This window comes from Dryobates pubescens, chromosome 22, assembly GCF_014839835.1.
Source record: "Dryobates pubescens isolate bDryPub1 chromosome 22, bDryPub1.pri, whole genome shotgun sequence".
Taxonomy (NCBI): Eukaryota; Metazoa; Chordata; class Aves; order Piciformes; family Picidae; genus Dryobates; species Dryobates pubescens.
In genome coordinates this window covers 5,520,236-5,541,054 of record NC_071633.1, presented here as the reverse complement: position 1 = coordinate 5,541,054, position 20,819 = coordinate 5,520,236, and the positions used below count along the sequence as shown (strand labels likewise).

General features: G+C 40.5%; 1 protein-coding gene across 1 annotated transcript in view; it reads right to left on the bottom strand.

Moving 5' to 3' along the window:
* Positions 1–20,819, bottom strand: part of LUZP2 (leucine zipper protein 2) — a 159,684-nt gene that overhangs the window by 68,569 nt on the left and 70,296 nt on the right. Inside the window, exons 2-4 of the mRNA XM_054171665.1 lie at positions 11,818–11,935; positions 10,077–10,147; positions 5,345–5,426 (exon numbers count right to left, since the gene is read on the bottom strand). Coding sequence (XP_054027640.1) covers positions 5,345–5,426; positions 10,077–10,147; positions 11,818–11,935 — 271 coding nt within the window. The remainder of the gene's footprint in view (positions 1–5,344; positions 5,427–10,076; positions 10,148–11,817; positions 11,936–20,819) is intronic.

Here is a 20,819-nt window from a genome sequence, read left to right as displayed (position 1 = left end):
TCTCCCCTACTGATACAATTGTCTACCTATGTTTGTGGGAAACTACAGTTCTGACACTGCAGCAGATTTGATATGAAAAACAAAGCCTCTGTAAGTAAACAAAGCACATTTAGATTATAGAGACATGGAGCCAGAGATTAATGTTTTGGATGCCATGCAGATCAAAAATGACAATGACATGATAGCTGTTCTTAGAATGATGTCCAAACTCAAGTAGACAGATGTCAGTAATTTAAAAACCATCACTGGACTTGACATGCCTCTCATCAGTTTCAAAAGACAAGTCAGAAGTTATTACAACCACTTAAAAGAGATGGATAGGTAGGGGGGCCTCCATGAGATTAGTGACTCCTGATGTGAACAAAGAGAACTTCTTTTGCAAACTCCTCCAAACTTTTGTCTAAGTGGTTTGTTTGTACAAACACTAACCCTGCATCAAGCTACCACTGAGGGTAAAGTTTTAACAACAGTTAATCTATTCAGCACTTGCCTAGCAATCACATTCACAATTGCCTACATTTACTCTGTACGTACTGTGTAATAAACACCAAGATTTTGCACAACAACAAAATATGAGGTAAGGGTTAATGGGGGAAAACGTGAAATAATTATTCACATGATGGGTTTTGGTTTTCCAGCTATTCAGATGATTTGCCAGTTGCCATTAAACCCTGACAAAAAGAACATACTGACCTCCATTAGAGTGTTCCCTTTCTCAGGCCTGACGCTCAAGAGATTAATATTCCTCCAAAGCACTTAACTTCTAAATCTGAATATATGAAATAATTAAAGAGATAGGATAGCAAAATTACTGTCTGTGTCTTCTCCATACACAGCTTGGAAGTATCAACTTGGGTCTTCTAGGGGAGAGGTATTTAAGACACTGCAGCACTGCTAAATTAATCAGCAATCTGTGTCAGTTAAACCAGCAATTTTTGTTGATTACTCTTCACATAGACATGTATCTGATACCACTAATACAGGCATATTAAATAGTACAAACTTACTGGTTTAGCTTACTTAAATAATGAAAGAGATGTTTTTTACATGCCTTTCATTAAAAAAATAATGCAAATATTAATTAAGAAGTCATTAATTTTTGCTTTCTTAGTAGAACAGCTTTTTTAAATGCTGTTCTACTAAATCTCCAACAAGCAAAGAATCACTTAGTCATAAAATGCAGCTATAGAGAGCTCCATTGGAGGGATTTACAGGGCTTGGCTACTGCAGCCAGCAGAGAAATAACTCTCTCTATCCATTTAACTTCATCTATGTCTATAATTTCATGCTTTAAGGCAGATCAGTCTGTATCAGACCATTTACATGATGCTTTTAGTCAGTCCTAAGGACAAGGCATAATACTATTTTCCAGAAGAGATGTAAAAATTCTACTTCCAGTCACCACATCCTGACAGCATAATAAATAAGAATGGACTTTTAAACCCAGCTCTAAATTGAAAGGCACAGAAACCAAAAAAATTGAAACTATGAAACTTTCTACATCTCTTCCTCCTTCCTCCCCACACTTTGCTCCTGGTATTCACCTTTTCCCACATGCTGGCTGCCTTTAATTGCCATCTAGCTATAATTATGAAAATACATAATGAAAACATATTGGTCTAAGGCTGAACTTTGCAATATTTAGCAAGGACACTGCTGCTGTCTCCTGGAGACAGACATCCAAGGTACTCAGAGCTTTGTGTGTTTCAGAGCTCATTATGTTTATTAAAGGCAACAGCTTCCATCCAGTGGCCTTTACTCACAGCAGTTTGTGACCTTGAAATGTTCAAATTAAATTTTCCCCCAACGAAATACAGAATACTTTAGCAGATGGTGGTGATCTAATGCTAGGAGTCAGACAATAGTTAGTTATTCACTACAGAGGGAGGATGGAAGAATACCAATGTAGCATCATTAGCACACAGTCAAAGCTCAGCTGTATGCTTCTTTGCTTACCTCCAGCCTTCTTGTATCTTGCTCAGGACTAAGACATGAGCAATTAAGATGGGTCTGAAATGCATTCATTAACCCTTAATGATTTTGGCAACATCCAGAAACCCCAACATGCTCAGTATTCATTTTCATGCTCTAATTTTCAAGTTATAGAGTAGGAACTGACTCCAAAAATCAGAAAGAACTGGTTAAGCTATTAAACAAAATAAATAGGAACTAGTCTTTCCTTTGGCAAAAAGTGCACTACAAAGTGTAAAATATTTTTAAAAGCAAAGGTAAATGTATTTCTAGCCACTACAATTTATTTGATGAACATAACATCTAACTAGTAATTTATCTATTAATTAGTATTAGATTTTTGTCAGAAACTCACCACGAGCCAGCAGTGTGCTCATGCAGGCCAGAAGGCAAATCACATCCTGGGCTGCATCAAGAGGAGTGTGGCCAGCAGGGCAAGAGAGGGGATTCTGCCCCTTTACTCTGCTCTGGTGAGACCCCACCTCAAATACTGCATCCAGTTCTGGTGTCCCCAGCATAAGAAGGACACAGGGCTGTTGGAGTTCATCCAGAGGTGGACCACAAAGATACAGAACACAAAGAACCCAGAAAGTGACTGCTCACTCCTGCTAAGGGACGCTAGGTCAGCCCCCACTGTGATTAGTACTGTAAAGGACAGGAGTGTCTTTACATCTCCTTTTTGTTTCTTCCAGCCTGAGCCGCTCTTTCTACACTCAGAAAGTTATTACTGCCTAGCAGCAGCTCCCTGGCTGCTCTCTGAGAGGCAACAACACTACAGCAGATCCACAGAACAGCAACTTTTTAGCTGCCTACCATTCTTGGCATCTCTTCTAGTAGCCACAAAACTGGCTAAGAATGCACAATAATGCTGATGAGATTGTTTCTGATGAACTATTCATGCTTCCTACAGTCCTGCCACACACTGCACAAGATGTAGATGCAAAGTGTACTGTATTGCTGTGGTGTCTCCTTTGTTCTTTGGGCTTCGTCAGTGGCCTTGAATACTTTCCAGGTTATTTTTCAGGCAACCTGACTTAATTTGTGTAAATTATTACTTACACTTTTGCATTTACCTAATAAAGAACACCTTCATGCAGGTGTCCCTGTTGAATATATACAGTGAATTAACCTGCAGCAAGCACTGTAAAGCTCACCCTTTGCAAGTGCAGAAAAGAAATATGCATTTCCAACCCCCTCCTGTGTTTTATTCATTTGGCTTTGGGAAATGTAATTCCATTCTTATTTACTCTGATGAAAAAAAAATCAAGATTTACTTCACCAAATGCTGCAGAATGAAGTGTGTTTAAACTGGATGAGAAACAAGACCCACAATTCATTAAATCAGAATTAAATTCAAGCCCCTATCCCCTAGCTAGGCTCTCCTCAAAGTACCTAGAGCTTCTTTCATAGCATTCATATTTATTTCAGAAAAGTGTGAAACACATGGAGAGAGCAGGTGTAAAGTAACCCTGTGTGACAGTAATAATATTATTTCCATTCCTATTGCAGTTTTTATCTGAGGATCCTGAAGCACTTTTTGAATATTCATTCAGTCCCAGTGTGTTGGTGAGCTTCGTTATGTAGATTGTACCCTGAGGCACAAAGAAGTAAGTGTCACAAGCCAAGGACACACTACTGCTTTCCTTACAATCTGTGGCAAAGTTAAGATTCTATTATTGGCAAACTTCAGAATACAGCTCAAGAACTCAGTTTCTCTGAGCAGCTGACAACACTCCAAATTCTGTTATCGACTCAGAGGGGTTTTTCCAAGTTTCTGCTCTAGGTAATGGTTTTTTATTCACTAGCACAGGCCAAATCTTGTGCTCTTCCCCAGTGCTAGGGTGCGTACAGAATTTAACACGAAGCACTGCTGCCCCAGTTTAAAGCAGTGCTATAACACAAACAACAACAAAACCATTAATCACAGAATGAACCAGGTTGGAAAAGGCCTCAGAGATCATCGAGTCCAACCTGTCACCCAACACCTCATGACAACTAAACCATAGCACCAAGTGCCACATCCAATCCTTTTTTGAACACTTCCAGGGACAGTGACTCCACCACCTCCCTGGGCAGCACATTCCAGTGGCCAATTACTCTTTCTGGGAAGAACATTTTCCCTCACCTCAAGCCTCCAAGTGTCACATCCAACCCATTCACTACATCTGAGATTTATTTCACCCACATCTGAATTAGTCTTAAATATCAAAATCTCATATAGAGATGAAATGGTGAAATATGTGTGCCATGTTTTATTTGCAGGACCAGAATTCATTGTGCTGCTAAAGCTGGTGGGAATGCTTCCATGCACCTGGCAAAGGGCAGCTTTCAACTAGCATGTTCTGAGTACTGGGTGAAAATTAGGCACTGTATTGTGCTCTTGTTTCAGGACCATATATCATGCCTCATTACAAAAACATCTTAAAACAAATGCAGAGGGTTGTTCCTCCTGGATGGCTATTGAGAAAGACCCCCAAAATGTGTTAACACTTTTCCAGTTCCCTATATTCAGTTTGCTACTTTTCTCCCCTCAAGAACAAAAGAGGATTTCTGTTCTCTAGACAAAATGACAAGTACCAAAGTGCAAGTACCAAAGCTGGACTGAGTATTTCTTATGCGTGAAGAGGTAAAACAATATATTTTCCCTTCAAACTTATGAGCAACAAAGAGGATAAAATAATTTGCAAAAAATCATGTTAATTGATAGAAACCTGCAAAAGGAGCAGCTGAGTTAAAAATCTAAGTAGTATATAACTGATTTATATTTATTTTACCAAGCAACATGAAAGCATTACACATCAATCCAACCAATTGTACAATTTATTCAGAAACAGAACTTCATTCAAGCATAAACTCTTAGTGGGGCCCAATACCTTCCTATAATGGTTATTCCATCTGCCATGGTCAAAACTGGGCACTTTATTTAGTTGCTGAAAGCAGTAATAACACCAAAAGAGTTTGTGGATGTATGATAATGTAGAGAAGTATGGATGAGGCATGAAGGTCTGCATAGATAACCTCATCAGGGAAAGGATGAGGCCCAAGACTCCAAAAGCATGTATACACACACCAAGATGCTACAGAAATGACTGAAGAAAGTGAGCTCAGTGATTTTGAACAAACTTTTTTCCAGCTTCTTTCTCCTGAAGCTCATTGAGTACTAACAAGTCCACGAAATCCTTTTCTTTTTATATGCATTGTGACAGTTTTAGCTGTGGTTTGGGGGGGGGGGGGGGGTGAGAATTGAACTTTTCTCACTATCACGTACATCCAAGGTATATTTGAGCTAATGGTAAATTTTCAAGGCAGAAGGACTGAAAAAAAAAAAAAAGAAACAAACAAAATAATAAAAGAGAGGCAGAGAGTCACTCACGGTAGCCTGCTGCTTTTCTGCTTTCTCAGCTGCCTCATTAAGCTGCTTCTGAAAGGCCTCCTGGAGAGATTTCATTTCTTCCCTAGTTTGTTGAAAACACAGAACACAAAATGCATCACAAGTGTCTATTAAGAAATAATTCCTCAGATTCAAGAGAAGGCACCTTTAATTATTCAGAGCAACAGATAGCTGCACTTGCTAATAAAATCGTAATGACCCATAAACTATTGTGCCAAGACAAGGCAAAAATGATCTGTGATCAAAATTGGCCACCTTTTACATCTGCTGAATAGCCTGCTGGGCAAAACATCTGCCAGTGCATAATTTCTAGTAAAAAGGATTGGCACCAAAAAAGGGAGGAAAGTGGGCCACTGAGAACGCATCGAAATGGAAACATACTATTATTGGTAAGAAACAGTATATACCTGCTTTAAAATAAATAAATAACTTGTGCTCTGATAAAATTCAGCTTTCACCTGGTTGTTTCTAGAGAGAAGCAGCATAAAATTCAGTAGAAGATTCTGGCATACAAGAAAAAAAGGCAAACAAACAAAAGGAAACAAAGCCCTCGGTCTAGGAAAGATGTTGAGTTGATGGAACGTGTCCAGAGAAGGGCAACAAAGCTGGGGAGGGGTTTGGAGCACAGCCCTGTGAGGAGAGGCTGAGGGAGCTGGGGTTGCTTAGCCTGGAGAAGAGGAGGCTCAAAGGAGACCTTATTGCTGTCTGCAACTACCTGAAGGGAGGTTGTAGCCAGGTGGGGGTTGGTCTCTTCTCCCAGGCAATCAGCACCAGAACAAGAGGACACAGTCTCAAGCTGTGCCAGGGGAGGTTTAGGCTGGATGTTAGGAAGAAATTCTTCACAGAGAGAGTTGTTAGCCATTGGAATGTGCTGCCCAGGGAGGTGGTGGAGTCACCATCACTGGAAGTGTTTAAGAGGAGACTGGATGTGGCACTTGGTGCCATGACTTTTTTGGTGATATGGTGTTGGATGATAGGTTGGACTTGATGATCTCAAAGGTCCTTTCCAACCTGGTTAACTCTATTCTATTTTATTCTAATTCTATTCTAAAACAAACCCAACAAGAACAACAACAAAAAAACCCCAAACCACACCCAACCAAACACAAACCAGAAAAGCCCAACAAAACAAAAAAGAAACAAAACAAAACGAGAAACACCACACAACCAACCAAAACCCAAGAGAAGAAAAATAATAAAAAAAATAATACAACCACCACAAAATCCCAAGGATCACTGCTTGGAGCAGGCTTTATTTAAAGAAAAAGCCCCCTTCAGTTACTGAATTTCCCCAAATTGTGAGAGCTGCGGTGGCTGAGATCCTCTGTGGGTCACCTGCTCACAGCATATGACACACTGTGGAGCTTTTCATAGAATCATAGAATCAATAAGGTTGGAAAAGACCTCAGAGATCATCAAGTCCAACCTGTCACCCAACGCCTCACTAACTAAACCACGGCTCCAAGTGCCACATCTAATCCCCTCTGGAACACCTCCAGGGATGGGGACTCCACCACCTCCATAGGCAGCACATTCCAATGGCCAATTACTATTTCTGTGAAGAACTTCCTCCTCACCTCAAGCCTAAACCTTCCCTGGCACAGCTTGAGACTGTGTCCTTTGTTCTGGTGCTGGTTGACTGGGAGAAGAGACCAACCCCTTCCTGGCTACAACCACCTTTCAGGTAGTTGTAGAGGGCAATGAGGTCACCCCTGAGCCTCCTCCAGGCTGAACAATCCCACCACCTCCATAGGCAGCACATTCCAATGGCCAATTACTATTTCTGTGAAGAACTTTCTCCTCACCTCCAGCCTAAACCTAAACCTGCTTGCCTGGGAGAAGAGACCAACCCCCACCTGGCTACAACCTCCCTTCAGGGAGTTGTAGAGAGCAATGAGGTCTCCCCTGAGCTTCCTGTTCTCCAGGCTAAAGCAGTTTTAGAACAGCTGTAGAGTTTGAAGACTGAAGACCAACACAGAACTGAGTTTACATGCAGATAATACTTTAGACCAGTGGAAACCAAACAGGAATGGAAACCATGTAAGAACCCACGAGCTGCTGGATCATCTTTCCTGTTAGCCAATAACTACTATTTTCAGCAATTTTAGCAACACTAGTTGAACAGATTTAATTGAAATGGTGATTGAGCAGCATGAAACCAATGCACCATCAGCACAAAACAGCTTCCTTACTTTACAAACAGATGCGATCAAGGCATTGATGGTGCACAGAAAGGATAAAAACAAACTTGAAGCATCTTAGTAAGTGATCAAGTTTTACTTGCAACTTGGGAAGTACTGAAGAACTCACACAAAAGAGATTAAAAGAAAAAAAGTTCAATTTGAAGTCAGCAGAACTGCATCTGCTTACACAAGCTGAGATGCTAGAACTTTAAACTTTGCTGTACCATCCATCATTGCAGAGAATAATCAAAGTAGTGCTCACAGCCCAAGCACAGCTCATGTTTGTCCAAAGAAAGAAGCTCAGATGGCTATTTGGACATATTGTGACATTTGGTTCAAATTCAATACATTTAAACATTATGTTCACTGCTCTTCACTTACTCCAGAGGAAGTACAGCCTGGGGATCTCAGCAAATAAACTGTGACCCTGAGTGAAATTCTGTGAGGGAGATTCTCTGGCACATTTTTAACACCTTACACTCAACTTCGACCCTCTCTGGAAGAGAAACCCAGTAAGCCTCTAAACAGCTGTCAAGTACTCTCAGTATCTCCAAGGCATTTTCTTGGAGTATATTGTAAAAGCCTTTTATTCCCTGAAGCACGGCAATGTCGTACTGCAGGGATCCAGGCTCTGTCTCTGGGAAGTGCTGTTGTGCAGTATACTCAACAGCTGAATCCTTCAGAAGCAAAAGTCACCATGTACTTTTGGGGGCACCTTGAAAGACTGCAAGGGTTGATTTGAGGAGGAGGTTAGGAAGAATACTTCTAGTATGCACTGATTTTTCCCTTTAGCAGACTCAATTTTTCCATCTGCTACTAAGAGCTATTTACTAAATGCCCCACTAGTACTTTTGATATCTCTATAAAAACTGCACAACAATCAAACACTACAAAAACATATTCATGTATCAGGGATGGAGTCCATGACAAGGATAGTTAGGATGCTGAGACCTAAAATCACAGAATCAACCAGGTTGGAAGAGACCTCCAAAATCCTCAAGTCCAACCGATAAGCCAACCCTAACTAATCAACTAAACCATGGCACTAAGTGCCTCATTCAGTCTTGTCTTAAACATTTCCAGGGATGTCGACCCCACCACCTCCCCGGACAGCTCATTCCAATGGGCAGTCTCTCTGTCTGTGAAGAACTTCTTTCTAAGAGCAAGCCTAAACTTCCCCTTGCACAGCTTGAGACTGTGTGTCCTTTTGTTCTGTTGCTGGTTGCCTGGGAGAAGAGACCAACCCTCACCTGGTTACAACCACCCTTCAGGTAGCTGTAGACAGCAATAAGGTCTCCCCTGAGCCTCCTCTTCTCCAGGCTAAACAACCCCAGCTCCCCCAGTCACTCCTCATAGGGCTTATGTTCCAGACCCCTCACCAGCTTTGTTGCTCTTTACTGGAAACTATATCCACATAAGAAATAGAAGTGTTTAAATAGAAAATTGGCTAAAGTCTAGTTTTCATAATTTACTAGAGCAGTCTGGAATGCCTAAAAGATCTTTATGCATCTGATCCTTCTGTATCAGAGTAAAAATATGAATTTCTCTATGTATTGTATTATGGATCTTGTTTGTCATGCATTGAAGGGCTGAAGCACATTTTACCACAAACCCTTTCTGTACCCATGCAATTTACTTGTCTTAAAAGCAGTAAGAGTGGAAAGATGGCTGTGGGATTTAAGTATCACATTTCTAACAAGGAAAGAAGCATAAACTCCATCCTGATTTTTTAATATTTTCTTAAGTAAAAATATGAAGTACCTATGCATTCAGTATACAATATTGTTTCAATGAAAATGATCCCTGTGTTAGTTACATTTCTCTGCTACTGAAACTGGATTGATGTTCCTAGCTGCTGGTCTGAATTCCAAATATTAAGAGAAGTAGAAGGATGGGAGTTGCTTACAATGAAGCAGCACTAAGGGATTTGAGACTAAGGACTAGGCTGGGAACTTGTATTCCCAGCCATGAAGACTCGTTATTTCTTAAGTGCTCAATGAATAATTTGAAGCTAACACTTCTCTCTCCTCCTGATGGCCTTCCTCACAGAAACCCAGTGCAAGTATTCCTACATTTGTAGAATGGCTAGTGAGTTTGAATGCCTACATGCATGGAGATTTAATTAAGAGGCCTGAATACATACATCTCATCATGTCCAAATTCAGATACTGAGATACTTTAGTAGTTCAAAGAATTGGGCATTACCATCTACCAGTAATTTTCTAAAAACTCTGATGTTATTCTTTAAGAGAAAATTTCATGGCCAAACCTTCCTGAGACATTCAAAATCCCTTTCTTTAGCAGATATCTCACTACAGCATTTTCATCTCCTTTCCTAACAGAAGTCCAAGTATCAGCTAATACATCGTTTGTCTCAGACACTTCCCAGACTACCATTCGCTGCACTTCTGTTGCTGTCAACAGACTCTGGAACATGGCAGTGTTTCTACATAAAATAAAAGGAAAGAGGGAACTTCTGACAGTCTTCAGTCTGGAAATGTGAAGAGAAGGGAGGAGGTGTGGGGTCTTACCTTTGTTTTTGGCCCAGTTCCAGAAGCTTCTGCACATCATTTTTGGCTGATGCTTCATCATTCTTCAATGACTGATAGCAAAGGAAGAATTCTTATTACCAAAGAGATCTTTAATACTATTAATCTGTGAAATGATAGATACATTTGGTCTTCTTGCATAAAATAATCCTGGTGAGTTACAGATACTGCCACTTGTGGGAAATGGAGCAATGATCTGAGTCTTCTTTTACTGTAACTCAGCACAGTTAATTGTACACAGCTGCTTTTCCAATAGTACATTAGAGTTAATCAAATAAAACAAGCAGATTCAGGTACAAGCAAATTACTAAAAGCATCAAAATTGTTATGACCAAGTGTGTTTATATAGAAGACAATACTACTACTCTTTGCCTATATAAAGATCTCTGCAGTCTTGAGACTAAAATGTTTCATAGTATATATCCCTGCAAAACACTACCTGCAGCCCTGCTGCAGAAGAAATCCCATTCTAAAAAAAAACCACAAAAACCTGGTGCAGAAAAAAAAGGGGAAAAGGAAAAACAAAGGGGAAAAAATGGGGGGAAAGGGAGGAAGGTATAAAGGGAAAAGAAGGAAAAAGGGAAAAGAAGGAAAAAGGGAAAAGAAGGAAAAAGGGAAAAGAAGGAAAAAGGGAAAAGAAGGAAAAAGGGAAAAGAAGGAAAAAGGGAAAAGAAGGAAAAAGGGAAAAGAAGGAAAAAGGGAAAAGAAGGAAAAAGGGAAAAGAAGGAAAAAGGGAAAAGAAGGAAAAAGGGAAAAGAAGGAAAAAGGGAAAAATGAAAATAAGAAAGATAAATTATTCAAGAGTTCACATTAATTAGAGCAAGAGAGATCTTTAATATAAGACTATAATATCATGATGTAGCACAGTACTGACACAGAGTATCAGTGTGAAGAGAGTATGAGTTTACTCCTTATATTTTCCCCATCTATCTTACATCAACATGAAGTTAAAAGTGCAGTGTCAGAAAAATACTGAATTTATGCACAGTATGAAATAGAGAGACAAATCTTAACTGATAAGGAGTCTGAATGTTTTCACCAGCCCAACAGGCTACATCTGGAAATGGCAGATGTGTTCTTAAGTGAACATCTGGTGATTTCAGGACCTCAAATCCAGAGCAGGAGTTTTAATCTACTTTTCACTCTGAGGAGCTAGGTGGACTCCCAAGTTAATCTGACTATTGCCCTTTCAGCCTGCCTGTGATACTGGAGTTAAACACAGAGGTGCCTCAGCTCTAGCTGCAGGCTTATCTAGTCCAATTTGTCAGCTGCACTTGTAAAGTGATGCCCTGCAGTAAATCCAGTCAGGCTGTGTAGATGGCACATCAGGTAGATAAAGTGAGCAGCTGAACTAGGCTGACTGCATGTAGCTCATCAGCAAAGATGCAACCTGCAAGAGTGAAGGTGATGCTTTAGGGTAGCTGCCAGGACAAAGGCATAACTCTATTAAAACAGCTTATTCATTTCCCTTCCCTTCCTTTTTATTTTGTTCCATTATGCTCTACTTCCATCTTTTCTTTATTTTTCTTTTCAGTAAATGGTCAAAGGGCTCAACTCCTGAGGTTTAAGTTTTCTCTAAAAACATCAGGTTTATTTTAAGTGCAAGGTTAACAAAATACTTACTCACTTTAACAAACACACCAAGGCAAAATGCAAGAACCCTCCACACCCTTAATAATAAATAGATATTAATATGAAAAACTCAAGTTAAGAAGAAGCCAACCTGGAGGTTTACTTTAATGCCCTCAAGTTCTTTAGAAGTCTTTGACAGTTGCCGAAGGATATTGCTCCTTTCCTTGAAGACTTCTTTCAGCTGTCTCTCCAGTTCTTCATAGCCCTGTCTAACACAGAAAATAAAAGCATGAGACAGTTTCAAAACATAATTCAATGCAGCTGAAAACAGCCTCAGCTCATCTAAATTGAATTAATTCCAACACTCTTTACAGATCACAAAATGGGAGTGAGTGCACCTGTTCACCTATATAAACCACAACTTCATGTCTCCTAACATAGATTCACAGATTACATTGGGTTAGAAGGGACCCTCAAAGGTCATCTTGTTCAACCTCCCTACAGCGAGCAGGGCCACCTCCAGCTAGATCAGGCTGCCCAGGGCCACATCAAGTAGATAAATAGATATTTCCTATGTCAACATGATGTGCTGCATCTGAATATGCATATACAGAGCAGACAAACACTGTGAAAGGTGCAGAGTCTGTGATGAACAGGAGGCAGAAAAGGTGTATTTAGCACCAGTGATGGCACACAGGCTATCTTCTGTATAACTTCTCTTTAAGATAATCCTTGCAAATGTGTCCAGCAGGTCTAGGGAGGTTCTCCTCCCTCTATATTCTGCCCTGGTGAGATCACACCTGGAATATTGTGTCCAGTTTTGGGCTTCCCAGTTCAAGAGAGACAGGGATCTGATGGAAAGAGTCCAATGGAGAGGTACCAGAATGATTGAGGAACATGAACATTTCTCCTATGAGGAAAGACTGAGATAACTGGGAGTGTTTAGTCTTAAGATCTCCTCTCTGCCTTCTCCTCTTATTGATGTCTAGAAATATCTGAGCAGTGTTAAGATGAGGTGATGGTCTGGTTTTGGTGGTGCCCAGTGATAGAACAAGGAACAACAGGTACAAGCTAGAACACAGGAGGTTTCACCTCTACATGAGAAGAAACTTCCTTACTGTGAGGTTGACAGAACACTGGAACAGGCTGCCCAGGGAGGTTGTGGAGTCTCCTTCTCTGGAGGCATTCAAAACCCGCCTGGATGTGTTCCTGTGTGACCTGCCCTAGGTAATCCTGCTCTGCAGAGGAGCTTGGACTCAATGATCTCTAGAGGTGCCTTCCAACCCAACTGTGACTCTGTGAAACCAAGTGAAAATTTGGCAGCATGAAGTTTTGTGAAACCCATTAATTTGAGGGAAGGATGATCCGAATCTTTAACTCAGAAAAATTCATTTCATTCCACAATTTCTCCTCACTTAAACCTCCCTGTGGTCTAAACAAGACCTGACAAATCTGCCAAGAGGAATCAAAAATTGTCAATTTGAGGGAGACTGGTCAGTGAATTGAAACACCCCTTCCTTCTACAACTCAATCTTCTTTTTTCCTCTCTCTTTTTTTCCCCTCCTTAGTGTACAACTGGTTCTGAAGGAAAAGAGTACTTCAACTCTGCAACACATCAGTACTATTTTATTATCACATCTAAGAGCTTGAAGGTAAATGGGAGTCTTAATGCTCCTTTAATAGATTTTGAATACACACAGTGGCAAAGAAAGTCAGTAAAGCAAATTAAATATGCTATCCAATATTAGTCCTATCTTTTTTTAGCAATAGACAGCCCACAAAGTATGCTAGAACTACGGAAAAATATCCTATATTAAATGATACTTTGGATACCTAGAAGAGATGAAAGTGAATAAAATGTCTCTCACATCAACACCAGACTTTGGGCAAAGAATCAACATTATACTGAAGCTGCAAAATAAAAGTGCACAGTTGAGTTTGCATCTCTAATGAAACACAAAAAATATTCCCAGTTTCTACTTGCTGATGCCAGAGGACTGTGATGCTTTGGTCTACAAGGTAGCACCCAGCACTTTCAGTGAAGATCTTCAGCACAACTGCTAGGTCAGCTGTTTAGTTTTATAGGGGAAGTTCTTTTCAGGGGAAAGTTGCAATGGAAAAGAGAAGATTGTTAGGTTTTCCCTGGATGATAAAATAAAACCAACCATCTTTCTGGTATGTTCTGTAGCTGATAGATAAAAAGCTCAGCTCTCAGAAAGTTCTGATAAGTTCTTCTCCTTATAAGCTTTGCTTGTTCTTTCAACATGTGGATGAACTTTATTTCAAGAAACTGTGGTTCCATGCCATTTTGATTACATCCAATCACCAGAGGAAAGGAGAAACTGCAGATCTAGTTGGGGGGATGGCTGTATGACATGGGGTGAAGTCAGTGTAAGGAGGTAATGCCAGGACTCAGCTTACCTACTGGTAACTAAACAGCACAAATAAGTAACCTGGTTGTCCTTGATGTGGATATTATCCTATATTTTCTCTATTAGCAATGTTATAAAAAATAAATTATGTCAAATAGAGGTCAGGGAGTCAAACTCATCATGTGTTTACAGAAAAATCTATACGCCCAGGTGATGAACCTTCCAGAATGTAAGCATTATTTATGTGGGGGAGTTTGGTTCACATTTTTCTATCAAACTGAATGAAAGATCTTATATAAAATACATCCAGTTAGTGCTAGAACACTTAATAAATATTAGCATTCAGATCATTAGATGCAAAGTAAATAAAATGTCCTGTACCGAGGTTTATACAGAAGCATCTATTGCTATCACATGAGCTAGGCATTATCAAACAAGGTATACATCACTGCGAGAGAGCTGGCTCACCCCAGCAGTAACAATATTATGTGTAATCAACCTGACAAGCTTCAGAGAATACTCCCATTTTAATTTGCAGATGAACAGAGGTCAAGGAAGAATTTCTTCCTGCTAAAGTAATCAGGTAGTTTCAATAAGGTCATCACTTCCATTCCTCTTTAAGCATCATAAAAAAGCCTGTTAGGCTTGATGGTCTCTTTTGCCCTTGAAATGTCCTGGTTTTGTTTAAAGTTAAATGCTGCATTGAGAAAGAATTACCTGCAAGGGCTAACACCTTGTTTTAAGGATTCCACTCCAATTCCAGTTTAGCTTGAGTATTTCAAGGGCAGTTATATCAAGCAGCCAATTACACAGTTCCGTTTGTTATTCAGTTGGCGCAGGTTTCACTCTTGTAAATACTGATACATTTCAGTTTGCATAAACTAAGACATTGTCGTTATTAACAAATCAATTTAATTCAAATGTTAAAATGAAATTTAATATTAGCTATGTGTGCACCTTTTGGTTTTAATTATTATTAATTTTTTTAGGGCATGCTAGGCAGGAAAGCAGCCCACAAAAAGCCAACAACCAACTTATCACAACGAGTGACAAACCAAACCAAACTCTCACAACTGTTAGAAAATAATTGAAAACAAGGATAGAGAATGAAGATACAGGATGCAGCTATCAGATCTCTTAGCCATTTGCTCCTCAAAGGATTTTAATCCTGAACATTATCTCTAAGAGGACACAGTCTCAAGCTGTGCCAAGGGAAGTTTAGGCTTGAGGTGAAGAGAAAGTTCTTCACTGAGAGAGTTGTTCACCGTTGGAATGGGCTGCCCAGGGAGGTGGTGGAGTCACCATCCTTGGAGGTGTTCAAGAGGGGACTGGATGTGGCACTTGGTGCCATGGTTTAGTCATGATGTCTGTGGTGATGGGTTGGACTTGATGATCTTTGAGGTTTCTTCCAACCTTGGTGATTCAGTGATTCTGTAATATCAAGCTTGACTCTCCACATTGCGTCCAAGAGCAGTGCCCGCGTATTTCAAGACAGGAACATTCCACTCTGCACCCTTGTGATAGCATAAACCCCCTCAGATTAGCCCAGAAAAAACAGTGAAGCATTAAACTCAATGAAAAATTATTGTTGGTGTGGAGGGAGAGTGGATTCTTGCAACCAGAAAAATAAGGTCTACAGTGAACAATTTGTTGATGCTGATTTTGGATGCCGATTTTGTAGCACAGGATCACTCTGGAGGAAGCTGACTCAGCACATGTGACATGTGACCAGTCAGTCACACCCTACTATAAAAAAAACATCAAATTCCAGTGACTTTCTGAAATCTTCTGATCCTCAAAACCTAACAGGTTCCTCTACTCATTTTGCAGTACAATTATGTGCAGCCAACATAAGTTAAACTCACTCCTAGGAAACCCAGTGTGTAATCACACACTAACCAAATCTGTTCTCTCACTTAGGTTACACCAGTTGTACCATTTTGCAAATAAAGTGTCACTATCAGCCTATCACTTGGGATTAAAATTGATGTCATTTTAGCATACAAATTTGATTTTAAAAATGTGCATTATGAAACAGAACAATTTAGCCAATACTCTGCATGTTAAGGTCATCTGTAGCACTCTAACAGCAATTTGTTTCGCTTTCACCACCAGCCTATTGATGTAGTGTCCTTGTAAATTCCAATATAATTTGTTTTCAAGAGTGTGATATTAATTTATAGTTTTAAGCATAGCCAGCTGCTCTGACTCTCCTTACTGACATGATTTAATGGATTATAGTAAACATTTTGAGAGATTCTAATTTTCACCACACAACAGAGACCAATATCTAGTGACTAGAAAGACTTGCACCCCAGAGATCACTCCACCTCTAACTGCTATTTCCTTAAACATTAGAAGTTAAGCTTTTAGTCTTCAAAATAAGAATTGAGTTTATTTCTCACTGAATCATATGCACTGTGTCATGACAAAGTAAAATCGATTTTAGTTTCCCACTAGGTTTACCAAGCCTGTCTTTGAAATAGAACTTTGATAATGATTTCAATTATTTATGGTATGTGACTGTCCCTGATGGGGGGAAAAAACACAACAAACCAAACCAAACCTAACCACCATCCACAAAACATCACAGCCCTTAAAACAAAAGAGGATATTGGAATACAATCTGCAATTTAAGACAAACTGAAATAGATGTCTCCTTCAGTAAATCTGTTGCCAGTTCTACTCTTTAAGCCCTTCTTTAAGAAACACGCAACACTTTTCTGCTCTAATTACAGCTAACCATTTAGGGAATTCTACTATAAAGTCTAAGGAAATTCAGTGAGAGGATAAAGTCCCAGCCTCATAGGTTTGGCTATTTTTCTTTTTAAGCAGCAATACTCAAGAAAAGAGTCTTGTCTTAGTTTAAAGAGCGGACAGGAATACAGAATTGTATTCAAAAATATACAGGAATATAGAGAACTGTGGTGGGCTGAAGTTGCCCCCAACATAAAATTGCCAGACCAGCTCAGTTGAAAGCTGTATTCACAAGCACAGCTGTAATCTAGAAACAGGGAATGCAATGAATATGTACAGCATATACAATATTTACATATATTTACAATTTGTAAACAGCACAAGAACTCCCCTGGACAAAACCAGGGGATTACCAATAGCTTCCACTTCTCTGCTCCCTTCCCTCCCCTTGTAGAAGAATGGAGTAAAGCAGAGAGTCTTTTGTTAGTACTTGACCACAACAAGAACACACTCAAGGTCAGCAGAGCCAGCAGAAGTCAGAGCTAGTATCTGCTAGAGCAAAGGAAGTGAAAAGAATGAAAATTAGTTTATATATGTTAGTAGTCAGACCAATGAGATTATTTAGACCTTATCATTATTCTCCCCTTTATGTCCAGTGGAAATTTATTTACATTCTATCACTTTTCTGCTCAGGATCTGTGGAAAATTTTTCAGGCACAGCCATAAACTACCACACAAATCTATGTTGGGGCTATTCAGTCTGGAGAAGAGAAAGCTTCAAGGAGATCTTATTGTGGGCTTCCAGTATCTTAAAGAGAGCCTACAAGAAAGCTGGGGAGGGACTTTTTAGGGTGGCAGGTAATGATAGGACTAGGGGAAATAGAAAAAACTAGAAATGGGTAGATTCAGATTGGATGTCAGGAAGAAGTTCTTCCACATGAGGGTGGTGAGACACTGGCACAGGTTGCCCAGGGAGGTGGTGGAAGCCTCATCCCTGGAGATTTTTAAGTCTGGATGTGGCTCGAAGCAACCTGATCTAGCATGAGGGGTCCCTGCCCATGGCAGGGGGCTTGGAACTAGATGATCCTTGAGGTTCCTTCCAACCCTAGCAATTCTATGACTCTATGTTTCTTTAAAAGAAAGACACCTGCCTCAAACCATGCCAAGTGTACTGATAGCTTGCCAGACATCATAAACAGTAAATATTGCTTACAGGGTACACTTGAAAAGGATACAATTACTGAGGTGTTTCTAAAGCAATCTTTTGAAGCTATTCTTGCTGGCAGATGTGTACACATAAATGCAGTTTGTAGTCAGGAAAGAAAAAATAGTTGTTACAATTCTAAATCAGTGTATTTGGAAATTGAAGGTAAGAATCTGTAAAGCTCTAAAATAAGTGAGGTGAAGATAATTTAGAACCACAGCATGTTAGGGTTTTGAAGAGACTTTGAAAGACCATCTAGTGCCAACCCCCTGCTAGAAGAGGATCACTTCGGGCAGCTCACCCTGGAACACATGCAGGCAGGTTTTGATTGTCTCCAGAGAAGAAGACTCCACAACCTCTTTGGGCAGCTTTCTCCAGGATTCTGTCACCCTCAGAGAGAAAAACTTTTTCCTTATGTTCATGTGGAACCTCATTTGTTTTGCCTTGGTCCCATTGCCTTGTCCTACCACTGGACATCACTGAGAAGAAAATGAGGGGATTTATGGTAAAGTTGTTTTTTTTACCTAACTGACCTTCGTAGTCTGTGCAAAATATTTGTTTGGGATGTTTCACCCCCAGCTATTGAGAGTAATCCATGGTCTTGTGGTCCTGGCTCAATTAACAATACTGTCAGCATGTATACAACTATAGAAGGTTATGGCTGCTTAAGTGCCAGACCCATTCTAACTATAGTAGCTCACAAAGCAGTAGCAGTGCTGGTACATTTTATTTGGTTTGGGTTTTTTTACACAGCTAGCAGCTACAAAATTAGGCCCTTTCCATCTATTTCCTCTTGGTTTTTAATGCACTCTTCATAAATAAAGCAAAAGAATCTCGTCTCTTTCTGGCAGACTCATGGCTCTGTAGAATCAATGACTCATCAGGGAAAAGATGCCACTGTCAGTTCCCATCAAAGAGCAAAGGAGGAAAAGGAGATTTCTGAAAACTTGCAGCTGGTGTGTACACCTGGCCCTAGGAAATGAAACAGCAAGTTGAATCATGATGAATAACAGGATAATGAAAATAGCAACCCAGAGGGGAAACACAGCAACTTGTATTCATCCACAGCAAAGTGCACAGGTCACAGAAGCAGAGTTAACTTTATGACTGTGAAAAACCTTCTGACTAACCCCACAGAAAAATAACTCCTTCTCCCAAACATACAGGGGGATGTGTTGAGGCATTTTCCTTCGAGCTATCGTTGCCAAAGATTCACTTAGTGCAGTAAATCCTGACTGGATTTATGCACTTGGAAGGGAAATTACTAAAATCTTTGCAACTGCTCAAAATGCATAACCATGGACTTGTTCTCTGTATGTGGAGCTGACTTTTCACATCACTTCTACAGATTGAGTCTTTAATGGGATATCTATTCACACCACAGGATCACAGAACATTAGAAGTTCTTCCCAGAAAGAGAGATTGGCTGTTGGAATGTGCTGCCCAGGGAGGTGGTGGAGTCACCGTCACTGGAAGTGCTTAAAAACAGACTGGATGAGGCACTTGGTGCCATGGTTTAGTTGATTAGATGGTGTTGGGTGACAGGTTGGACTTGATGATCTCAAAGGTCCTTTCCAACCTGGTTAATTCTGTGTTTCTGTATAAAGGATAGGGATTCACTTCTCACAATGTCCCTTTCTCAGTGATTTTTTTCTGTAGAGAATTGTGACTGCATTGAACTTTTTTTCCTCTCTGCATTTACCCCCATGAAACATAACCACAATGGAGAAGATGCAGTCTTGTGCTGTCTGTTCTTTATGATATTTGTGTTGTGATTCATAAGAAGTGATTGTCCCTTTCCAACCTGCTCCTCTTCCTAAAAACTTCCTGTTCAGCACTGATTGGTAACTGAACACATTTTCCAGATATACTTTATTGCTTTTTTCCCACCTCCTTTGCTTCCATATTTCCAAAAGGAAGCAGTGAGGGGGAAGCAATGGTCTGTAAATGAGACACAAAAGCAGAGATTTATTGAATGAGAGCAGACTCCAGGGGCCTCCAGGTAAAAAGAGTGTAATTAGCATCATATCATATGGCTAAACAGCTCCTGCTCTTCCACCACCATTACTGCAGCCATCCTAGAGCCAGGGGCAAGACCCTCACCAGCTAAGATATCACACAGAGGAGCTCAGCCCCAGGAAAGAGACACAGCCAGCACCTGTGGATGATAGTGGAGTAGTCATCAGTTCTGGTCCTAACAACCGGGGGGCCACCAGGCCCCCCGGCCTTTGTTGTCACCACCACCATCACCCAGTGCACACCATGGGCACTCACCAGTGATGAGAGGAGGATCCCTCAGCCCAAATGGGCTCAGCTTGGGGTTTCTGCCTTTCCTGGAGGCGATTATAAAGGAGAGTGGGTGGGCAGGGCCAAATGGCCACACTTGAGGTGGGAGGAGACTCTAACAGAGCCCAGGTGCTCTGTGATATGAAGGGAAAAAGTGGGGAAATGGGGCAGGTGAGGGATATTTAGGGTATCAGGTAATGATAGGACTAGGGGGAATGGAACAAAAAAATAGAAATGGGTAGATTCAGATTGGATGTTAGGAAGAAATTCTTTACCATGAGGGTGGTGAGACATTAGAACAGGTTGGCCAGGGAGGTAGTAGAAGCCTCATCACTGGGAGTTTTTAAGGCCAGGCTGGATGTGGCTCTGGGCAACCTGCTCTAGTGTGAGGTGTCCCTTCCCATGGAGGGGAGTTGGAACTGGATGATCCTTGAGGCCCCCTCCAACCCTAACAATTCTATGACTCTGAAACAATTTAGCAGTTTAGGCTGGATGTTAGGAAGAAATTCTTCACAGAAAGAGTGATTGGCCATTGGAATGTGGTGCCCAGGGAGGTAGTAGAGTCACCTGTCCCTGGAAGTGTTTAAAATAAGA